General features: G+C 31.1%; 1 protein-coding gene across 1 annotated transcript; it reads left to right on the top strand.

Moving 5' to 3' along the window:
• The first annotated feature begins 88 nt into the window (after positions 1–88).
• On the top strand, positions 89–22,822 carry LOC139489707 (maternal embryonic leucine zipper kinase-like). Its single transcript, XM_071276437.1, has 16 exons — positions 89–107; positions 2,291–2,399; positions 3,019–3,104; positions 3,799–3,915; positions 5,044–5,187; positions 5,961–6,122; positions 6,950–7,048; positions 7,679–7,846; positions 9,207–9,290; positions 9,951–10,064; positions 12,377–12,740; positions 13,206–13,323; positions 14,343–14,523; positions 15,154–15,257; positions 19,206–19,385; positions 19,819–22,822. Exons 2-15 carry the CDS (start codon positions 2,339–2,341, stop codon positions 19,381–19,383), a joined length of 1,980 nt encoding a protein of 659 aa, XP_071132538.1. The 5' UTR covers positions 89–107; positions 2,291–2,338; the 3' UTR covers positions 19,384–19,385; positions 19,819–22,822.

The following is a 22,822-nucleotide window of genomic DNA, read 5'->3' as shown; positions in this document are numbered from 1 at the left end:
CGAAAAGTAAATATTACTGACACGGATCAAGCAGGCGAGTCATTTGTTAAAATATTTTACCGTCAATATATTATGGCTCAGATCAACACTATTGGAGCAATGTCAAGGTCTGAAAATTATTTATTTTGTTATCTGAACGAGAAATTGTAGCTGTCATATATTTTTTATATTGTAATCAAATAATTTAAATTCGTGCGCAAAGTCAAACTAACTCACGGAATTGTAACCGATCATGTCCGAGATTTGTTTTTATTTTGACTTTCTTCCGCAATTTATGTAAACTAATTTGTTACGAGATTTCGGATTGGCTCCTTGAAAAAAGTGCGAGTTTCAAACAAATCTAAAGACCTACCTGCAGATTGAATGATTTCTACTGATAATACAAAAACAAGTACTTTTTAATGCAAAATAACGTTACAAATTAATAGTCATAAGCGTCTCCACACATTAAAACACTCGTCAATGTCCAATAATAATTAAGGGGGAGACACAAGGGTCTGTCTCATAAACGTTTTCAGACAATCAGACCCCTAAATCTGTACATATTTTTTGCAACTGCTTCAGTTTGGTAAAAGTCATACTTGCCCAAAACTTCAGATCCTTACTTGTCCTATTCCACTGCTTCAGTTTGGTTAAAAAAAAAGAGCGTGAAAGATACCAGAGGGACAGTCAAACTCATATATAGATTGAAGATTCAAAGTTTTATTTAGAGTTGAAATTCAATAAACTACTTAAACACAAGTTATTATGAGCTTTTCAAATCGATTTAGTATCTAGTCTTAATAAAAGAGTAACACATTATTTGAAAATAAACTGACAAAGCCATGGCTAAAAGTAAAAATAAAAAGACAAACAGGCAAATTTAAGTACCAAAGACACAACATAGAAAACTAAATACTAGACAACACAAACCCCACCAAAAACTGGGGATGATCTCAGGTGCTCTGGAAGTGTAAGCAGATCCACATGTGGCACCCATCGTGATCGGCCAAAATTTCACCCCTGTCAGAGTGTGACTTGTTCCACTGACATAGTAACTTAGGCTTAACTATGGGAGTATGAATGCCCTTACCGTCAGTTGTCAAACGGTCATTTATGACTACTTTCAAACTGGTTTAAATTTTACCATGATTTTTTAAAATATCGTGATTGGTCAGGGGTCCTACTTTAAAAGCGCCCAGGTGATGAAAAAGCCCTCGGGGGAGACAAAAAAGCGCCAAGGAAAAATATATAGATGTTGTATTGGCATGAGACATGTTTTTTCAAAAACAATATTAAAATGAAAAATGCAAAAACAACTTAAATTTCATAGATAAATATTAATTTTATAAAATTAAAAGAGTAACACATTATTTGAGAGCAATAAACGTGACACACACATCAGCATCAGCAAATAAAACAGGTATACTATGCATGTAAAAAGCAGGTGTTTGGTATACAACAAATATGCATGAATAGTTCATATTTTTGTCTGTGAAGAACATCTCAAAGTCTGCCAATTCCCCATTTCATCCCCCTACTTGCTATTTGAGACGTAAATTTGGAAGGGGAATAAATATTTGCTTTAGCAGTCGGTTTTAACTTTTCTTTTCTTAGTGGCAGGCAGTTGGTTGAAACTCTTCTAACGTCAATTCAAGTGTGTTTAATACAATACAAAACTCTGAAAAGTGTTTACCATGCAGTTGCGAATATTAGACCTAGGTCACTGATTTTTTTTAAATAATGAAATATATGTTTTGATCGAGGTCAATATCGTTCATGATTCTTCTATTTTACTTTTGTATATATTCATGTATTCACTTACTTTTAAAACTACTTACAATTTTGAAATCCAAAATGTAAAAGTGCAACAACGCTATCTCATTTGTATCTACACACTTTAGATGTAGCATCGTACATATAGGAAGATGTGGTGTGAGTGCCAATGAGACAACTCTCCATCCAAATAACAATTTAACAAAAAGTAAACCATTATACGGTTACATATGTCCCCATTTATCTATTAAGAACAAAACGAGCAATTGGTTTTTTTTTATTCAGGAAAACATTTATTGTTATAAAATATTATTATTTTATTCTCCCGTGGGAATTTTTGTCTTCCCCAGGCACTTTTTAGTAGGAAAGTTGGTCAGAGGTCTCCAAGTCAAATAATTATTGTTAACTTTTATTTACGGAAAACAATTAACGTGATGAATTGTAAAAATCAGTAGATTTTTTTTATTCATCTAAAAGATAGTGTGTATTATATCTTCATGTATAAAAAAATTACCTTATTTTATTTATTTTGTAGATGATCTATTGAAACTGTTTATGAAGAACCAGTAGAACTTGAGACAAAATGACTTCACAATATGCTGAGTTAAGGGGGTTGTATCATTTAAGGGAAACTATAGGCTCTGGTAGGTTTTCTTTGTCACAATTTAGAATTGAATATGGAATATGATTAGAAGGAGAAATTGGATATATGTCTTTGATAATGTTGATGCAGCAAGTTAGCAAACAAAAACAAAAATGCCCAAAAAGCACATTTGTATGGAGTCATTGTAAAATATTTCAAATGGACCTTGTCACACAAAGATAAATGTTTTTCAATAAGACAAAAATATTTACAATTTGAAACATGGAGATCATTGCTAATTGCTGTCATGTGTCATACTGAATATAAAAATTATAGGGACTAAGGAGATGTTGAATTGGTAAGGGCTATTCCATCAAAATGTATGGGCGGGTAGCAAGGGAAGTTTAATTATTGAATGTGGGTCATGGGTCTTTTTCCAGTATGCTTCTATAACCATTAGGCAAAATGATATAACAAATGGTTTTTGGTTGTAGGGATATTTTGAAAGTCCCTTCCTACCCTCCCTCATACATTTTAATGGAATAGCCCTAGGCACATATTTGATCCTATTAGATGGAAAGTATTTCTTACATATTTTACAATGAAACTTTAACATTGATTTCATTTATTATCTGCATGACTTGTTAATATAGACAAAAAAAATGTCTTTTCCTTTTCAGGAGGATTTGCTAAAGTCAAGTTGGGATACCACTCTCTCACAGGAGAAAAAGTTGCCATCAAAATTATGGATAAGAGAGCTTTAGGGGTAAGTCTAGGCAAGTCATTCTACTTCAAGACTTGATAAGGGCCTTGGTGGCAGAGTGGTCTAAGTAGTAACTACAATGTACTATATTCACTAGCCAGTCAACACTGAGGTTGTGAGTTTGAACCCTGTTGTGCAGGACTCCAATCTTTATTGACTAGGATTGTCAGTTTTCCTATCAAAGTTTGCGTTAAAACACCAAAAATCAAATCAAATCAAGACTTGATACATGTACAATGTAGTTTAAAATTATACTAAATAAAACAAATGATAATTGATAAAGAAATGATATAATGGTAATCGATTTTCATTGTCCTTACTATTCAGTAAATTGTATGCCAAATCTAAATAATAATTCAGTTGGAACACTACAAAATATGAAAATACAAAACTGAACGAAAATCGGTAAATTCATGGAAATTTAAATTTTGCAAACAATACAAAGTGATCAGTTTTGAATAAATGGTATACCAATCTAAAACCTTGAACTTTCCAAACCATGAACAAAAATAACCAGAAAGAATAAGTAAAACATTAGGTTTCATATGTTGCATTCTGTCAAGTACTATATAAATTTCACAGAATTTTCTATTCATGAATATGCTATACATGCATCTACTATAAGTTGTATCAATGTATTTAGAATTATAATTATAATGACAAAAGGTCTTGATTTTAATCATTTTTCTCTTAACAGGATGATTTACCCAGAGTCAAAACAGAGATTGAAGCTATGAAACACTTGTGTCATCAACACATATGTAAACTGTATCAAGTAATAGAAACAGAACAGAAAGTTTACATGATTCTTGAGGTATTTAAGTGAACACTATAAACTTTTTTTTAAATGAAAAACTTCATTTCTGAAGTCATGACTTTCACTGAAATAGATCATCAATTTTGCACGCCTTTATGACGTCATTTACCAGATAGAAGGCACATCTGTATCCCTGCTCTATTAAAAGTTTCCAGCACTTTCAGAATCATCATTCTGAAGGATACTGTACAATAGAAATAATTTATGTTCGGTAAATACATAATCTTGATTGCCGTAAAACAGGGGTAGGGTGATTATTTCATTAGATTTTTTAAAATATCTGAAATATTTTGTACATTATTTAATCAAACTTTTCACCAATTTGCTCAACATGTGTTGGAAGTGACTATTCCTACATATTGGTCACATGGTGATGGAAGTCACATGACAAATTCAACTAAAAACCATATCCCAGAACTGCTGTATTGATGCAAATGTAGACCAGACATTTGAGAAGGACAATCTATTTTGAATTTGTCTGAAGATACATCCTGATTGGTCGCACAGTTGATTGCATTTTCCTGTATATTTGGAAGTTTCTGTTATTTTTTCTGTTATTTTGGTCTCAATGATTGTTATTCAGGTAGGTTCTGAGTGCCAGTTATATTTAACAATAAATATGTATATATAAAGAAGTCTGGCAGAGGCTAAATGAATCCAAGTTTTAATCCTCTTGATAAAAGGGGATATAAAAATGCTACAGTATCTGGGCCATGAGACATTGGTCTAATATTAAAAACTAGCTTTTATCCCTGTCAAAGGGTTCAACACTTACATTCATGATTTATTAAGGTTGTCAAGGTCTGATTGGCAGTGACAAGTGAAAGTCAATTCAAGGCAAGTAAATGCTTGATTGTACTTGTCAGATGGACAGATATATTTTAAAAAAACCAAACAAAATGCATATAAGTCTCTATGCAGAGAAATAAAATAACGCAATATGAAACTGTCTGACTTAAAATTGCCTTTCAATATATTGTTTTTTTACCTAAAAAATGTAAGTGCATCATTGAGTTCAAACCTGTACATACCGGTACACACATATTCATGTTTTTATATGAGTAGGATCAGTCCATTTTCTTACTGATACATTTTATCTTTGTATGCAAATTTTTTCTATTTCAGTATTGTCCAGAAGGAGAGTTGTTCGATTACATTGTTTCTAAAGATAGACTTGCTGAAGATGAGGCTAGGATATTTTTCAGACAAATAGTATCAGCAGTTGCCTACATTCATAGCCAGGGATATGCTCACAGAGATCTTAAACCTGTATGTATATTATGGTTAATCTATTTTCTGACAGTAAATCTTTTTATTTAGATACTGGATATGCAGAAGATTTACTTTAGTCATCATCATTTTTATAAAATTTAACAATAAATGTTGCTTTGTTTCCCCTCCATTTTGATCATCATGTAACAATTACATAAAGACTTTAACAAATAGATATGTAAATGGACCCTTTATTAAATTAAGTGTATATGAATGATTATGTTCATAAAAAAGAGATGTGTGAATTGAATTCTTGACATTGTTTAGAAATTCTTGGAAATGTTGCCATCAAATGTCTTTAGTGAAGTGTTATGGTAAGACATGCCCATACAAACTAAACAGAAACAAGCAGGAGGTGATAAAAGAAATTTTATTTTTCAAAGCACTTGCATTTAGATTTAGAGTAATGCTTAAGTTGTCAAAAGGCATTTCCTAAATAACTGTTGTGAAGTTAAATTAAGAAGGGTAGCATCAAGGTGTTTTCTGAATGTTCATTCAATATGAATTTTGTGTAGATCAATGTACATTTGGATCTTCTTTTTTTTTAATTGGTTGATTGAATAGCTGTAACAATTTCACAAGTTTCTATACTTTTGATTTGATTTCCCTGGCCACATATATGCTATTTTTATCCAGTTTATCTGCACTTCAAAGATTATATTTTATCTATGAACTTTAACCTTATGAAAACCAGTTACTAAATAGCTAATAAACTGTGAGTTTTGAGATAATCCTTCCAAAAAATATTAAGAGTCACTTTTATTTTTCAGGAAAACTTATTACTGGATGAAGACCAGAATTTAAAGTTGATAGATTTTGGTCTGTGTGCCAAGCCACAGGGAGGAATGGAAAACCATCTGTATACCTGTTGTGGTAGTCCTGCATATGCAGCTCCAGAACTTATATCTGGTAAAGAGTACATAGGGTCACAGGTAAATAGATCCATATTTAAGTCCTTTGTATGCAGCTCAAGAACTTATATCTGGTAAAGAGTACATAGGGTCACAGGTTAATAAATCCATATTTAAGTCCTGCGTATGCAGCTCAAGAACTTATATCTGGTAAAGAGTACATAGGGTCACAGGTAAATAAATCCATATTTAAGTCCTGTGTATGCAGCTCAAGAACTTATATCTGGTAAAGAGTACATAGGGTCACAGGTTAAAAAATCCATATTTAAGTCCTGCGTATGCAGCTCAAGAACTTATATCTGGTAAAGAGTACATAGGGTCACAGGTAAATAAATCCATATTTAAGTCCTGCGTATGCAGCTCAAGAACTTATATCTGGTAAAGAGTACATAGGGTCACAGGTAAATAAATAACAATTTGTGGGAAACAGCATGAACAGGAAAATTGTTTCAAAATAAATCTATTATGGATACACATGAATTTTGCAATGGGATAGACATACACTTGTTGATTGTGAATTTTATAACAAAGTGTGGTTTATATGGAAGATTATATGTGTACACTAAACATATATTTTGAATATACACAAAAAAGAAATCATTGTACACATGCAATATAAAAATGAAGCAAATCACTTTCATAAAGTGAATCCCATTTTAAAAAATAAATACTTCAGCGTTTTCACATCCAAATAAAGAAATCAAACACTAAATTTCAGTTGTTACTATTCGTTAACTTTCATGAAAAACACATTCAACAGGACGTTTGTAGTAAATACTTAGTTTTATCTGTTGCTTTTTTGAATTGCATACTAGTTAATAATTAGTCAGAATCTTTTTTTTATCTAGGCTGATTTATGGAGTATGGGTATTCTGTTATATGCATTACTGTGTGGTTATCTCCCCTTTGATGATGAGAAAATTCCACAGTTGTACAAGAAAATCCAGGTAAGTTAATTTTTGTGTATGAACAAATCCTAGAAAAAATAATTTGAAAGAGCTATTCCATATGCACTTCATAGCTACCTTTCAATTGATTTATTTTGTTTCACTGAATGAAACCCTTTCCAATTTTTATGCCCATTTATGGGCATTATGTTTTAATTTCTGGTCTGTGGGTTCATCTGTCTGTCCGTCTGTCCCACTTCAGGTTAAAGTTTTTGGTCCAGATAGTTTTTGATGAAGCTGAAGTCCAATCAATTTGAAACTTGGTACACATGTTCCTCATGATATGATTTTTCTAATTTTAATGCCAAATTAGAGTGTTGACCCCAATTTCACTGTCCACTGAACATAGAAAATGATAGTGTGATTGGGGCATCTGTGTACTATGGACACTTTCTTGTTTTTAAATGCAATGGGTTGCTTGCTTATTCATATACAAGGCTTGGTTACATTCAACACCATGTATCCCAATCTGAAACTGCAGAGGGATCCAAATCCTGAGGAGTAATTAATGAAAAGTTTGTAACTGTGGGTAAGTAAAATCTGGATCCAATATCAATTTTTGAAGACAAAAAATGTTTATAGTTTCATTGAAAATCTTTAAAAATAAAAATTATTTATTTTCATGTGCAGAGTGGGAAATATGAGAACCCACCATGGTTATCAGAAGATAGTAAGCTATTGATATTAGGAATGCTACAGGTTGATCCCCAGAGTAGATTGACAATAAAACAGTTAATAACACATCCTTGGTTAACTAAAGATACAAATGTACCTGTAGAATGGAAGAGTAAATATAAGGTATTATACACTTTCTGTATTGCTTTCTTTTTGTTTTTGACTATTTTAGGGTACAATTACTACAACTGCTACTTCTTTAAGATGAGAAATTGTTCACTTAAGATGGTACATAATGTACTGGGAGAAAACTCTGTGACAATCAGTTGACTATTTAAATCACATTTTATCATTAAGGAAATAATGAGCTTCTTAATTATCAAAATTATTGTTTGTCAAACTGCTATATATATCCAATGAAATCTTTATGATAAAGTGTGGGGTTCAAGTTTTTGAAATTTTTATATTTTTGTCAAAGGGTCAAAGTAAATATTTTGACACAATTTTTTGAAATTTTAAAAAAGGCAAATTTATTTAAGTTAAGGTGTTTGGTACCACCTCAATGGGTACCAATATTCTGTCAATTAATTTCATGCCAATTCATCTGTAGTAAAATGTATTTTGTCAATTAAGATATGTAAAAAAAAATATCTGTATATTAGAATATGAAAGTTTAATGATCTAAAATTTGCATAGGTTAATAGGGTAAGTCTGTTTTGTTAGTGTTTACAATTTTACATATATATTTCACTCACAATGTCAATATATAGTGTGTGTATGTTTTTTCATTGTTCTGTTTAGTGTTACTAACTTAGAGTTTGATATCTAATGTTTTTTTAGTGTGCAAAATGGTTTATTATTCTCATTTATATATTCCGTACATAATTAATTGGTCTGTGTGTCAAATTTTTGTAGAATTTCTAGCATTATCTGAGTGCTGCTTGCACTTTTTACAAAGAAAATAATCATAATAACTTCTATCTACTTATATATTAATCAGACTCTGTCACAACTTGTGTCTTTTGGGACAAAAGGTGAGGGACACATGCTTTTTTTTAAAAGCAAATGCAGCATTTTGGAATAAAGACTCATACATGTACCTTGTAAAATTAATCGGTAGTTACCAGATAAATGACCTTTTCTTTTGTATAAACTAACTTGGCTATCTATAGGTTATAAAACTGTATCATTCTCAAACATTCCAAGGTCAATATTTTTAAATAGAAAATATTTCAGGTTGTGTGAAAAACTACAAAAACTGATTGGGTCTAGGCATACATTAACATAAGTTATTGATTTCACAAATTTGTTTATTAATTAGATATTTTGAATAAAAGTAATTTCTTGCACGAAGTGTTTCATTTAAAAAGTAATCTTTTTATTAATACTTAAACATAATTTATTTAGTGAGTTGTTAAGTTAAAAAAAAGAGTTGAAAGAGACAAATTATTCTGATGAAATATTCAGCAACTAATACTTAAATACAAGCAAGATACAATTTTATTGATACAGGTATATAATATTAATCATTGACTTATTACAGAGAAGTTTAGACGAGGACTGTATTACAGAGTTAGCTGTACATTATGGTAAAACAAAACCAGAAATGGAAAGGGATGTAACTCAGGTCAGTGTTAAGATTAAATCTATTTGTGCCATTGTATATGTTACAGATGACTGATAAGTTTTGTTGAAAGAAATAAGAATATTAAATATGAGTGCTATCCAAGTCACTATGTGTAAGCGGTAAATGGTAAACAATTATAGGTTAGAATACAGCCTTCAACATGAAGCCTGGGCTTACACCGAACAGCAAGCTATAAAGGGCTCCAAAACTGCTAGTGTAAAACAATTCAAACAGGAAACCAATGGTCTATCTAAAAAGGAAAACCAACAGTCTAATCTATATAAGAAACAAGAACTGAGAAACAATTATGCACCACATCAACAAACAACCACCACTGACCAACAGTCTCCTATAGATGTATGTTTAAACGTGTTGTAAAATGCCTAAACTTGAGTTTTTACTAGCAACCTAGTCTGTTGAAAAACTCTAAAATTAACAATAAAAGTGTATATTTGAAAAACTTTGATTTGCCAGTTTTCCTGCTAAATGTCTGTGGCTCTCTCTTGGTACTTTGGTGTCCTACACCGATAACGACTGGCCGCCATCTTGATATAGTCATATTGCTTAAAGTGGCGTTTAACACCACCAATCAATCTGATAAACAGTTTAATATTTTTCAGCAGATACATAATTCTTTTCTTTTTTGTTTTATTATTTCAGTTCAAATTTGATTATTTAACATCATCTTACTTTTTGCTGCTGGAAAAGAAAATGAAAGGTAGACCTGTCAGATTACTACACCAGAAACAAATGCAACCTCAGACTCCTTGCAGGGTAATTATAAATATGGTTGGAGAATTTGAACAATACTAGAGGTGTTTACTTGTACAGATTGTCCGTATTTTACACGGGTTTTTTTAATAAAATTACTCAATACGATTTTGTCATGAAAAAGTACGGATTTTCTAACAATCCAGAAAAAATCATAGTTGCTACTGTTTACGGTGATCAATGTCTAAAAGTCGCTTTTTTGACTGGGAATAGCTGCTCTTTAAAGCAAAAAATGATAGAGATCAAGTATATTTCATGGACGGCATGAATCAGGATGCCACCGTTTGGAATTATGAAAATTTCCCACAGTAGCGCACATTGTGAAAAGTTTTTTCTTGCGTTAGAAAAAAAACCAAACTGAACAATGATCCTGCGAACTCTGAACTGTGAATTGAATACGATCTACTTAGTGCCTTGTTACAACTTTGTATTGATCGTAACTTAATAATATTTATAGTCATTCAATGGCAATTAAATTTCTAGTCATAAGTATGGAAATCTAGTCCCTATTGAGTTTATTAATTTGAGGTTTTGTATTTTTAATGTGTTGTACAAGATTAAATAATCAATGAAATTTTAAATGTACATATCTTGTTTCTTTATAAGTACACAGTGAATACCAGATTTGCATGTATTGACATTCCAAATTTAGCTCAACTTTTTGTCAAATCATGCAAATTTTAGGTTATAATCTTTGTTGCAAAAATATCTGAATAAGACTGCAAATTGAGTATTACTGACAACATTGCAAAACTACTGACAATTCTACTGATGGGTGGGTAAACAGGTCTGCAATACATATAACAGACACTTGTCTTTGACATTTTTTCTATTCACACAATTTAGATCGGACTCATAATGTGTTGGCTTTACATTATTTTTGTTAGAAAACACTCAAAAAAAGAGTTTTAGTGCATTAGAACTTGTTGTAATGTTTTTTTCTAATAACCATATAAAAGATCTAAAAGAATAATCATAAGATCATTGAGGAGAAAAACTCATGTTTTATTTGTAAAATAATTTTTTATGGGGAGGATTATGCATGCTATGTTAAGATTCGCTAAAATAATTATTTGAAACACAATTTTTATGAATTTTAGGTGTATTTACATGGGACAATAGCCCTGAATATTTGTAAAAGCTTTATAATTATTTCTTTGTTATTTTTAAACCACCATGGAAATATAGAGTTGTAATGGCAAAAGAAATACAAATGTTTACATCCAGTTTTTGTCGAGCCTGCAACTTTTGTTGCAGAAAGCTCGACATAGGGATAGTGATCCGGTGGCGGCGGTGTTAGCTAACTTCTTAAAAGCTTTATATTTTAGAAGGTGGAAGACCTGGATGCTTCATACTTTGTATATAGATGCCTCATGTTACGAAGTTTCCGTCACTCACATGTCCAATGTCCTTGACCTCATTTTCATGGTTCAGTGACCACTTGAAAAAAAAGTTCAGATTTTTTGTAATGTTGAATTCTCTCTTATTATAAGTAATAGGATAACTATAGTTGATATGTGCGTACCTTGAAAGGTCCTCATGTCTGTCAGACAGTTTTCACTTGACCTCAACCTCATTTCATGGATCAGTGAACAAGGTTAAGTTTTGGTGGTCAAGTCCATATCTCAGATACTATAAGCAATAGGGCTAGTATATTCGGTGTATGGAAGGACTATAAGGTGTACATGTCCAACTGGCAGGTGTCATCTGACCTTGACCTTGTTTTCATGGATCAGTGGTTATAGTTAAATTTTTGTGTTTTGGTCTGTTTTTCTCATACTATATGCAATAGGTCTACTATATTTGTTGTATGGAATGATTGTAAGGTGTACATGTCTAGCGGGCAGATGTCTTGTGACCTTACCTCATTTTCATGGTTCAGTGGTCAAAGTTAAGTTTTTGAGATTTGGTCTTTTTATCTAATACTATATGCCATAGGTCAACTATATTTGGTGTATGGAAATATTTTATGATCTTTATGTCAGTTGCACAGGTTTTATTTGACCTTGACCTCATTTTCACGATTCATTGCACAGTGTTAAGTTTTTGTGTTTTGGTCTATTTTCTTAAAATTAAAGTAATAGGTCAACTATATAGGTTGTATAGAAGCATTGTTAGCTGTACATGTCTGCCTTGCATGGTTCATCTGACCTTGACCTCATTTTCAAGGTCTTTGTTTAGTTATCTTGGTTAATGTTAAGTTTATGTGACAGTCGTATTAAAGCTCAGCTTTATACTTAGGACTATCAACATAATATCAATGATTAGTATAGAAGGCGAGACATTTCAGGGTGTGCACTCTTGTATTTTTATAGCCGAGGAGCCAAAGTGCTGATCCATCTTTCAGCATAGAGTTAACTCCCATTAGTTACACACCAACACAAAAGACCAATACAAATTGTGATACAAATGACCTTGGACCAAGGCCACCTCCCTGTGGTGCTGAGGAAAGAGGAAGAAGTCGAGCTAGAGAGAGATTGCCGTTTTCTACAAGTGATGAAAATTCAGAAAATAAGGAAAATGAAAATAAAGAAAATTTTCTCGTTCCAAAGACACCATCAATAATTAACAGAACACCTAAACCTAAATCTGCAAAAGCTCCACGACCTGTATCCACACAACCTATTAAAACAAGGTCACCTCTAATGGCTAAACAGTTACCTTTGTTAGATGATACATGTAAGTAATAATTCATGACACTTGTTAAACTGTATGACCTTTATCAACACAGCCTGCAAAACCAAGGTAATCTATTCAGGGCCTTTGTGACTGAATAGTCTAATTTGTTCATCTACAGCCTGTCAACACTGAGGTTGTGAGGTTAAACATGGCATGTGCATTCAAGGCTTCCTCCTAATAAACCTCGCCAAGAGAGCTGACCTCGCCAAGAGAGCTGAAAGTTGATTGAAGCAGCAACAATTAATCAATTTACCAATGTCTTCTAAATTTTTAATGCCAATTAAATAGAGTCAAATCATAAAAGCTGAAAATCATAGAATTCATTGTGACTGTGAAGGGGATTTCCAACCATAGTTACATTTAATCATTTCAAAGATTTTTTACCTAAATAAATATTATTTACAAAAATGCTATTACAGTTTATACTGAATATTGTATACTAATTGCTGTATTTAATATCAACAGTATGTACACCTGGAAAGTCAGATAACTCCTATATCAACACAACATTATCACCGTCACGGTCGTATGATTCACAACTCAACAACTTACAAAGAGAAAAAATTCTCAGTGCCAAAAAAAAGTAAGTAACATTGGGAATTTCAAACGTTTTGTACAAATATAAAATAGTTTTTTAAGTTTAATATATTACTTTATTGCTATTTTACGAAATTTTCCTTTGATCTTACTGACAGATAATTTCCTTACTCAGCCCAGTTTAGTGATATGAAAGATTATCACTAGAAACTAAGGGTACACATGCAGTTGTCAGTGAAATTAACAACATCATCACAGGTAAAATAACAATAAACAGATTATCATTGGTCATCTCAACTTGATTGTTTTTCTCACTGTCGCCGTCCCGACTCAGCAAGAATATCAATCTCGATGAGATGACCAGGAATAATTTATATGAAATTTACCTATGATCTTTCTGACTGATAATTTCATTTCGCAGTGAAGTCAAATGATATGAAAAATTATTGCTAAAAACTAAGGACACATGTTCCCGTTGTTACCTGTTAATGAAATGAAATTAACAACGTTGTCATAGGTAAAATAGCAATAAACGGATTATCATTGGTCATCTCAACTCGATTGCTTTTCTCACTGTTGCATTCCTGACTCTAGAGAGAAAATCAATCTTGTTGAGATGATCAATGATAATCTATAAATAACATAATAATTTAATATATATGTTAAGTATTGTTCAACTGAATAGTCATTATTAAAATCAAATGAATAATGTTAAAGATGTAGAGCATAAGTCTTATACTACTTTTTATCAAAAAATGCAATTCTGTAAAATTCTGAAGTTTCTTTTGTGAAGTAAATTCTAATTATGTATGTGTATTAATATAAATCAGCTAATTTTTGCCAGTGATGTCTTTGATGACTATTGTTTTGGAGAACAATTGTGTGATATAAATCAGCATGAATACGTACAACTTAGATATTTCCTTATACAAATGCAGCAATAATATTGGAAAATCTCAGAAATAAATCACTGTGAAATGGATTAGAAATTGGGCTGACTCAATTTTCTTTCATGATATGTTTTATAACTTAATAAACTTAATAAATATGTTTGACATTTTTCAGAACAATAGATTGCCAGAGAGGATCGTCTGTAGATGAATGTTACCAGAGAGAACCTGACACTCCCGGCTCAGCCTCCAAGACAAGGAAAGGATCTGTATTTGGTAGTCTTGAAAGAGTGTTTAACATGTTAACCCCTAAAAAACAGAGAAACTCATCTACAGATGGACCTAGAAAAGTTAAGGTAAATGTGAATTAGAATAATGTCTAAGTAGGCTAAAAAAAAATGTGCTGATACATTATTATCTTGCAAGACATTTATAATTTGACCTCATTTGGATTTATATTTATGTGATCTTTAATGGAGAAATAGTTGGACTGATTTGGTCTACAAAAAATCAATCTGATGATGAGATAATTATTTACACCATTTTTTTTCATCTTTAATGTGAAACAAACCAAGCTAGTAAAAAATATTGCACATGCTCCAAATGCATCTATTTATATTTATAAAGAGATTTCACGCCCATCAACAATCTTTGGAGGTCACATTGAGGATTAATTTGATGTTTATTTATTGCGGCCAGTCTCAAAATATGAAAAAATGTTTATACTTTATAACAATTTAATGCATTGGTTATTGTTTCCTATGGAACTTTTGTAATTAAGATACACATTTGAGTGATTTTTTTTTTTATTAAATTTGATATACCGGTAGTTATGGGATAAATTTTGCAGATAAAGCACATTTACAATTGAGTGTACCTTGAAGCAAGTTACAATTCATATATAACTTTAAATTATTAGGTTTTGGGCATAGAGTTGTATATTTAAAATTGGTTAATTTTACATCTCAATTTTTATATATCTTTAGGCTTTACATAATGTATACAGGACGGGAGAATTTAGTGCTGACTTTGTTTTAAGTAGAATCAAAGCTGTGATAGAAGAAAAGTTTATACCCTACAAACAAAGCGAGTAAGTATTTATTAGTGTTGTCAAATCGTACAGTTTTGCCTAATCTGTTCCTCAAATAATCGTTTGAAAGATTATCCGGTTAACTGGTAGTTTAAGTTGATGTTTGAAGGCCTGATCTATAGAACCCTTGAAATGTATTTTGCATAATATTGTCCATTTGACTTTTATATATTTGCAGAAAAAAAATCTTAAAAATTCATTTTTAGAAATTAAATATTTTTTCCATGATGTATGTTAATATATGGTATATACGAACTCTGACTATTAATTTCATAATTTTTGGTCAATTAAAAAAGTTTCCCATTAGGTCTCTATGTTAATTTTATTTTTTGAAGTGTTGATTACCTGATGGAGTAAGTATAAGTAGTGTAACGGCCTTCAAACCAAAACAAAAACAACATACATGTGCTTTTAATGTTTGTTTATTTGTACCATGTGACTATACCAATTTGAATATTAAAGGACACCACTGAAAATGATCATCACTTTATAGTTTTGATTATTGATTTTGTATCATTATATAAGTTAGCTTCCTATACACAAGCTTTTCATGCTTTTAGCATGGGGAGTTGTATAACAATACAATAAGGCTCTAGATACTTAAAAAACAGATTTAAGTTAATATACATTTCAGTTATTTTTTAATGTGCAAAATGCACATCTTGGAAGCAAACAATTTAGGAAAATGGAAAAAAAATGTTTTTATAGTTGGTAAATTCTGTCATTACTCATGTCCACAAACATAACATATGAAGGTAAAAATATAAAACAATATTCATTTGCATATACTTTCCCTATACAGTACTATTTTACTACATGTAGTTTATACTATATCTAATATTTTTTTAAACAGAAAATGGAAATTGCGGTTTCTTATCATAGATAGAACAATTGTTACAATCACATGACATGAAACCTATTAAAGTTTAGTTGATGGTCAGTAGAGGTCATCTCAATATTTAAATATGCAAAGTCACATGGTACAAATAAACAAACATTAAAAGCACATGTATGTTGTTTTTGTTTTGTTTGGAAAGCCGTTACATTACTTATACTTACTCCATCAGGTAATCAATACTTCAAAAATTAAAATTAACATAGAGACCTAATGGGAAACTCTTTTAATTATTGACCCAAAATTATGAAATTAATAGTCAGAGTTCGTACATATCATATATTAACATACATCAAGGAAAAAATTATTAATTTATAAAAATGAATTTTTAAGAATTTTTTTCTGCAAATATATAGAAGTCAAATGGACAATACAATGAATTGAAGTTTGTTTTTTGGCATTATAAAGCTGAGCAAGGCTTGTCTGTGAGGATTCCTGGCAAAGTTTAACTTTTAATAATCCAACACTCTGTATTTTCTATGTCGTTTGTAATAACTTCAGATTGAAAAATAAAAAAACCTTCTTGATCTCCTGGAATCGAAAATGTCTGAAACTGATGATTCTTTAATTTTTACTTGATGTCTCTGAAAATGATGTGAAGGGTTTCAATTTAAAATGATTAAGCCTGTTACTCATACCATAAAGTGTACATTAATTTCATTTACCTTGATTTTCATTTCACTATTTCGTATTAAGTAAGACAAAGCCTTGCATGAGTGAGGCTGCACATTCAGATGTAGGTCTATGCAATATTAGATAAAAAATAAAATAGTGAAGTAAATCATGAAATTTAATCGGATTACTGATTTCAAAATTACTGTTTAAAAAACATGTATAATTGGTCTAGTTATTTTTAAAGATCTTGCCTGAAGCTGATAGATAAGTTGTCTAAATTTTAATTAATTTTATGCACAAGGGCCCTGCTATTTTTTTTTTTTTTTAATTAGTAATAACAATCAATATACTGGATAATTGATCTGTCAAATTAATTACCAGGACGATAATTTAAAAAAAAAAACCTGTAATGATTTTAATACACATTGATATAAAATCTACTAAAATTGAAAAAAGTCTGGTTAACCGGTGAGCATTTTTGGCATTCGATATTCTATCCTTTCAACGGTTAACTGGTTAATTGTTGACAACACTAGTATATGTATATAACAAAGAAGTAAAATAGAAATTATTTCCTGAACTAAGAAGAGAAAATATACGTTTGTATCCTTTAATTTATGTATTATGGTAATTACATATTACCCCTAATATTGTACTAATTTGCTGTATAAAGATAAAATAGGGTCCAGATGTGTAATTACTGTACACTGCAAAACAATAATGTTTTATTTAACCCATTTAACTCCAATCTCATTGTACTTTTAATTGACACACTGTTTTATCAGGAATCTATAAGATCATGATGGTAATTTTTGCAAACCTTAATTGCGGTTAATTTATTTCAATTCAAAATGAGAAAGAAACAGTTTTATCAATATATCACACCCATTTAAGATATAACTAGAGGCTCTAAAGAGCCTGTGTCGCTCACCTTGGTATATGTGAATATTAAACAAAGGAAGCAGATGGATTCATGACAAAATTGTGTTTTGGTGATGGTGATGTGTTTGTACATCTTACTTTACTGAACATTCTTGCTGCTTACAATTATCTCTTTCTATAATGATCTTGGCCCAGTAGTTTCAGTGGAAAATGTTAGTAAAAATTTACAAATTTTATGAAAATTGTTAAAAATTGACTATAAAGGACAATAACTCCTTAGGGGGTCAACCGACCATTTTGGTCATGTTGACTTATTTTTAGGTCTTACTTTGCTGTACATTATTGCTGTTTACAGTTTATCTCTATCTATAATAATATTCAAGATAATAACAAAAAACGTCAAAATTTCCTTAAAATTACCAATTTAGGGACAGCAACCCAACAACCGGTTGTCGGATCCATCTGAAAATTTCAGGGCAGATAGATCTTGACATGATAAACAATTTCACTCTAAAATTTGCTCTAAATGCTTTGATTTTTGAGTTATAATCCAAAAACTGCATTTTACCCCTATGTTCTATATTTAGCCGTGGCGGCCATCTTGGTTGGATGGCCGGGTCACCGGACACATTTTTTAAACTACATACCCCAAAGATGATTGTGGCCAAGTTTGGATTAATTTAACCCAGTAGTTTCAGAGGAGAAGATTTTGTAAAAGATTACTAAGATTTACGAAAAATGGTTAAAAATTGACTATAAAGGGCAATAACTCCTTAAGGAGGCTCACGGGTATAAGATTTTCAGAAAAAAAAATAAACATTTATTTTTCATTACAAATTTTATTTATTACCTTTAGCAGGTGTTACTTTATCATATGGTACAAAAATTATTCCAAAAAATCAATTCGTGTGGCCCCGTGTGACTTTTAAAATGCAGATATCATTGAAAAAGCTCCAAATTATCTCCCTTTGGTGCAAAAAAGCAATTTTTTGGCATTAAAATTGAAATGTCTTTTTTAACTCATCGGTGACCTATATTTTTTATTGTTGTTTTTGAGTGCGCTGTACATAAACTAAATAATTGTAAAATTTAAGCGATTTCTGTAATTTTGTAAAAAACGACGCAAAGTGATGGGAAAAGCTCACTTCGGGCCAGGTGGGCTAAAAAAGGGAATAGCCTGAAATTGATTACGTTCCATCCAACCAGTTCATAAATTGAACAGTTTGTCAAAAAACATTAAAAGAGTATTTAATTCTTAGTTTTAAGGAACATTAATTGATGGATCTGCCATAAAGCAGATAGAGCTTTAGAACTGTTTCCCAATTAGGGCTATTCCAGAAAAAAATGTATCAGTATGAGGGGATTGGAAGGCAGTTTTTGTCAGCACCTGCCATCCAGACAATTGTAATTGAGAATTATAGTGCATTATAGTGTGAAAAGTTGCTCCGATACCCAACACCCATGTATTAATACAATGTGCCTTCCAACCTTCCCATACATTTTTTTCTGGAATAGCCCTTACTTCGTTCATGCCTGAATTGATTGTATAATTTCAGCTACACATTAAGATGTACTGTGATGGATGATTGGAGAAGAGTTCAGTTGGCATTTGATTTAGAAGTTTGCTCATTACCTAAAATGCCTTATATTGGAGTATGTAGAAAGAGAGTGAAAGGGGATACCTGGCATTACAAAAAACTCTGTGAAGATATTCTAGCATCATGTAAATTATAATGGTAATATTTATATCTGAACACTTTTTACTCCATTATGAATTATATTTATGCAGAAATACTTGGAGAAACACACTCCTAATTTACTCTATGTTCAAACAGACTCTCAGTATTCATCTTTTATTAAGGTAATATTACAGAATTACTTGTTTTTTTTCAACTTCTATGTACCTTTATAATTAATCCATTAGCAAAAAAAAACTAAATTATCTTATCGATTATGTTCGATTATTCATTTGTTTATCAATTCTACCCTTTGAGAAAACTGGTGTTTAGAATTTTCCAAGTCTTATTTTATTTGGACATAAAGGCCTGTTAGAGGAACTAAGACTTTACTTTGTCATAAAACCTTATTTCATTACACACAATTTTCTTGTATTAAGCAAATGTTTTACACAATCATAGAAATATTTAATAATTTTATGTTTTATTTCAGGTTAAACTGTGATATAGCCAGATATTATGATGAGGGAAAAGATATTTTAGTAACATTAGGCAATAAAGTGCTGTGGATATGTGATCAAGTTTAAACTTAGCTTTGACTGCTTTTTAGCTCACCTGGCCCGAAGGGCCAAGTGAGCTTTTCCCATCACTTTGCGTCCGTCGTCCGTCGTCGTCGTCCGTCGTCGTTAACTTTTACAAAAATCTTCTCCTCTGAAACTACTGGGACAAATTAAACCAAACTTGGCCACAATCATCATTGGGGGATCTAGTTTAAAAAATGTGTGGCGTGACCCGGCCAACCAACCAAGATGGCCGCCATGGCTAAAAATAGAACATAGGGGTAAAATGCAGTTTTTGACTTATAACTCAAAAACCAAAGCATTTAGAGCAAATCTGACATGGGGTAAAATTGTTTATCAGGTCAAGATCTATCTGCCCTGAAATTTTCAGATGAATCGGACAACCCGTTGTTGGGTTGCTGCCCCTGAAATGATAATTTTAAGGAAATTTTGCTGTTTTTGGTTATTATCTTGAATATTATTATAGATAGAGATAAACTGTAAACAGCAATAATGTTCAGCAAAGTAAGATTTACAAATAAGTCAATGTGACCGAAATGGTCAGTTGACCCCTTTAGGAGTTGTTGCCCTTTTTAGTCCATTTTTAACCATTTTTCGTAAATCTTAGTTATCTTTTACAAAAATCTTCTCCTCTGAAACTACTGGGCCAAATGAATCCAAACTTGGCCACAATCATCTTTGGGGTATATAATTTTAAAAATGTGTCCGGTGACCCGGCCATCAAATCAAGATGGCCGCCACAGCTAAAAATAGAACATAGGGGTAAAATGCAGTTTTTGGCTTATAACTCAAAAACCAAAGCATTTAGAGCAAATCTGACATGGATAAAATTGTTTATCAGGTCAAGATCTATCTGCCCTGAAATTTTCAGATGAATCAGACAACCCGTTGTTGGGTTGCTGCCCCTGAATAGGTATTTTAAGGAAATTTTGCTGTTTTTGGTTATTATCTTGAATATTATTATAGATAGAGATAAACTGTAAACAGCAATAATGTTCAGCAAAGTAAGATTTACAAATAAGTCAACATGACCGAAATGGTCAATTGACCCCCTAAGGAGTTATTGTCCTTTTCTAGTCAATTATTAACAATTTTCATAAAATTTGTAAATTTTTATTAACATTTTCCCCTGAAACTACTGGGCCAAGTTCATTATAGATAGAGATAATTGTAAGCAGCAAGACTGTTTAGTAAAGTAAGATGTACAAACACACCACCATCACCAAAACACAATTTTGTCATGAATCCATCTGCTTCCTTTGTTTAATATTCACAAAGACCAAGGTGAGCGACACAGGCTCTTTAGAGCCTCTAGTTTAATTGTAAAACCATTCTTGATGAATAATTCACCCATCTATTTGAATGTTTTTATTTGTGTATACAATTTTATACTATGTTTTTGAAGTAACATTACAGTGGCTTCATTGGGTACCAATTTCATGGATAATGGAAAACTATATTCTCATATTCAAGATTTTATGGTTTTACTAGTCCTCAACCAAGCCGTTCAAATTTAGAACATTGAAATTCATGGTTCAACAGTACACAAAAAAAATGTCCATAAAAACTGGTATCCCACAAATATAATGAATCCACAGTATATCATTTATGAAAGTTTTATGATTTTAATCATGCCATTCATTGATTATGTCCAATTTATATTCTGGGCTTCAGCCATCAGTGTTTTTATTGTAATGATATCTGCCTTTTACATTTTACTGACAGATTTTTAGCTAGGAAAAATTTCAAATTATCTATGTTCTCGTGTTTATATAACTTTTTTTTGTTTATCATTCTTAACAAAGTTACTTTTATCTCAAAATCTCAGCAAGGTCAACAATTTTTTACATATTTTCCAATTCATTAAGGACTGTTTTATCTATGAAATACATATGGAAAATAATTTTGGCAGATTTATGGATTTAAACAATTTGTATTTAACTCACTAAACAGATATTGATTTTCATACATTCTAAAACAAAACAATACTCCATTAGGAAAAAAAAGAAAAAGTCTTATTGACACTAGGCTTTGATCCTGTTTTATTTACCACATATATACACTTGCACAAATCTTAGTGTTTTAGTTGCATTTTGAAACTTTATATTTCTATTGTGTGTTTTGTGAATGTATAGAGTATAGCTTCTTTAATCTTGTTACAATGCAAGACTACAATTACATGTAAATACTATATAAATGCAGCTATGCTTTAAAAAATTATTAACATCTTTCTAAAATATAAAAATTACTAGATGTGGAGACAACTCTCCACAAGAGACCAAATGAGATAGAAATAAACAACTTTAGGTTACTATATGGCCTTCAACAATTAGTAAAACCCATACCAAGGAGCTAAAAGTTATTTGGGTGAAAAAAGAGAAAGGAAAGGTCAGAAATGCAATGTAAATATTAATATGGTGCTTTTATTTATTATAATACTTCAAACTTACATATTGTTACACATTATATTTAAAATTATTTTCTTCTTTGTATTAAAAAATAAAATTTATTAAGTGTTAGTTGTTCAGGACCTAAAGTACACATAATTTTTTTTAATGTCATATTATTTCTATTTGGTGATGTAGAAAATCATTTACTGCATTACGTTAATATCAAATTGATTAAAAGAGACAATGTTTGGTTTTTGCCTCCCCCAAAAGACATAAAAGATGAATAAAAGAATTAGAGGCACTGTTTAAATTGATGCTGTAACTCATAGAATTTATGCTGCAACTCAAAGAGTGTATGCTGTAACTCATAGAGTTAATGCTAAAGGACAGATACTCAAAGTGTGGTTGTGTTAGAATATTCTGTATCTTCAGAATTTTTAATTGTATACATTTTTTTTTACATATTGTAAAGTACTGAGACAATTATTGTAAATATTAAAGCAATAAACTAATTATACACATAAAA

Source organism: Mytilus edulis, chromosome 9, assembly GCF_963676685.1.
Source record: "Mytilus edulis chromosome 9, xbMytEdul2.2, whole genome shotgun sequence".
Taxonomy (NCBI): Eukaryota; Metazoa; Mollusca; class Bivalvia; order Mytilida; family Mytilidae; genus Mytilus; species Mytilus edulis.
This window is presented reverse-complemented; position numbering and strand designations above follow the sequence as displayed.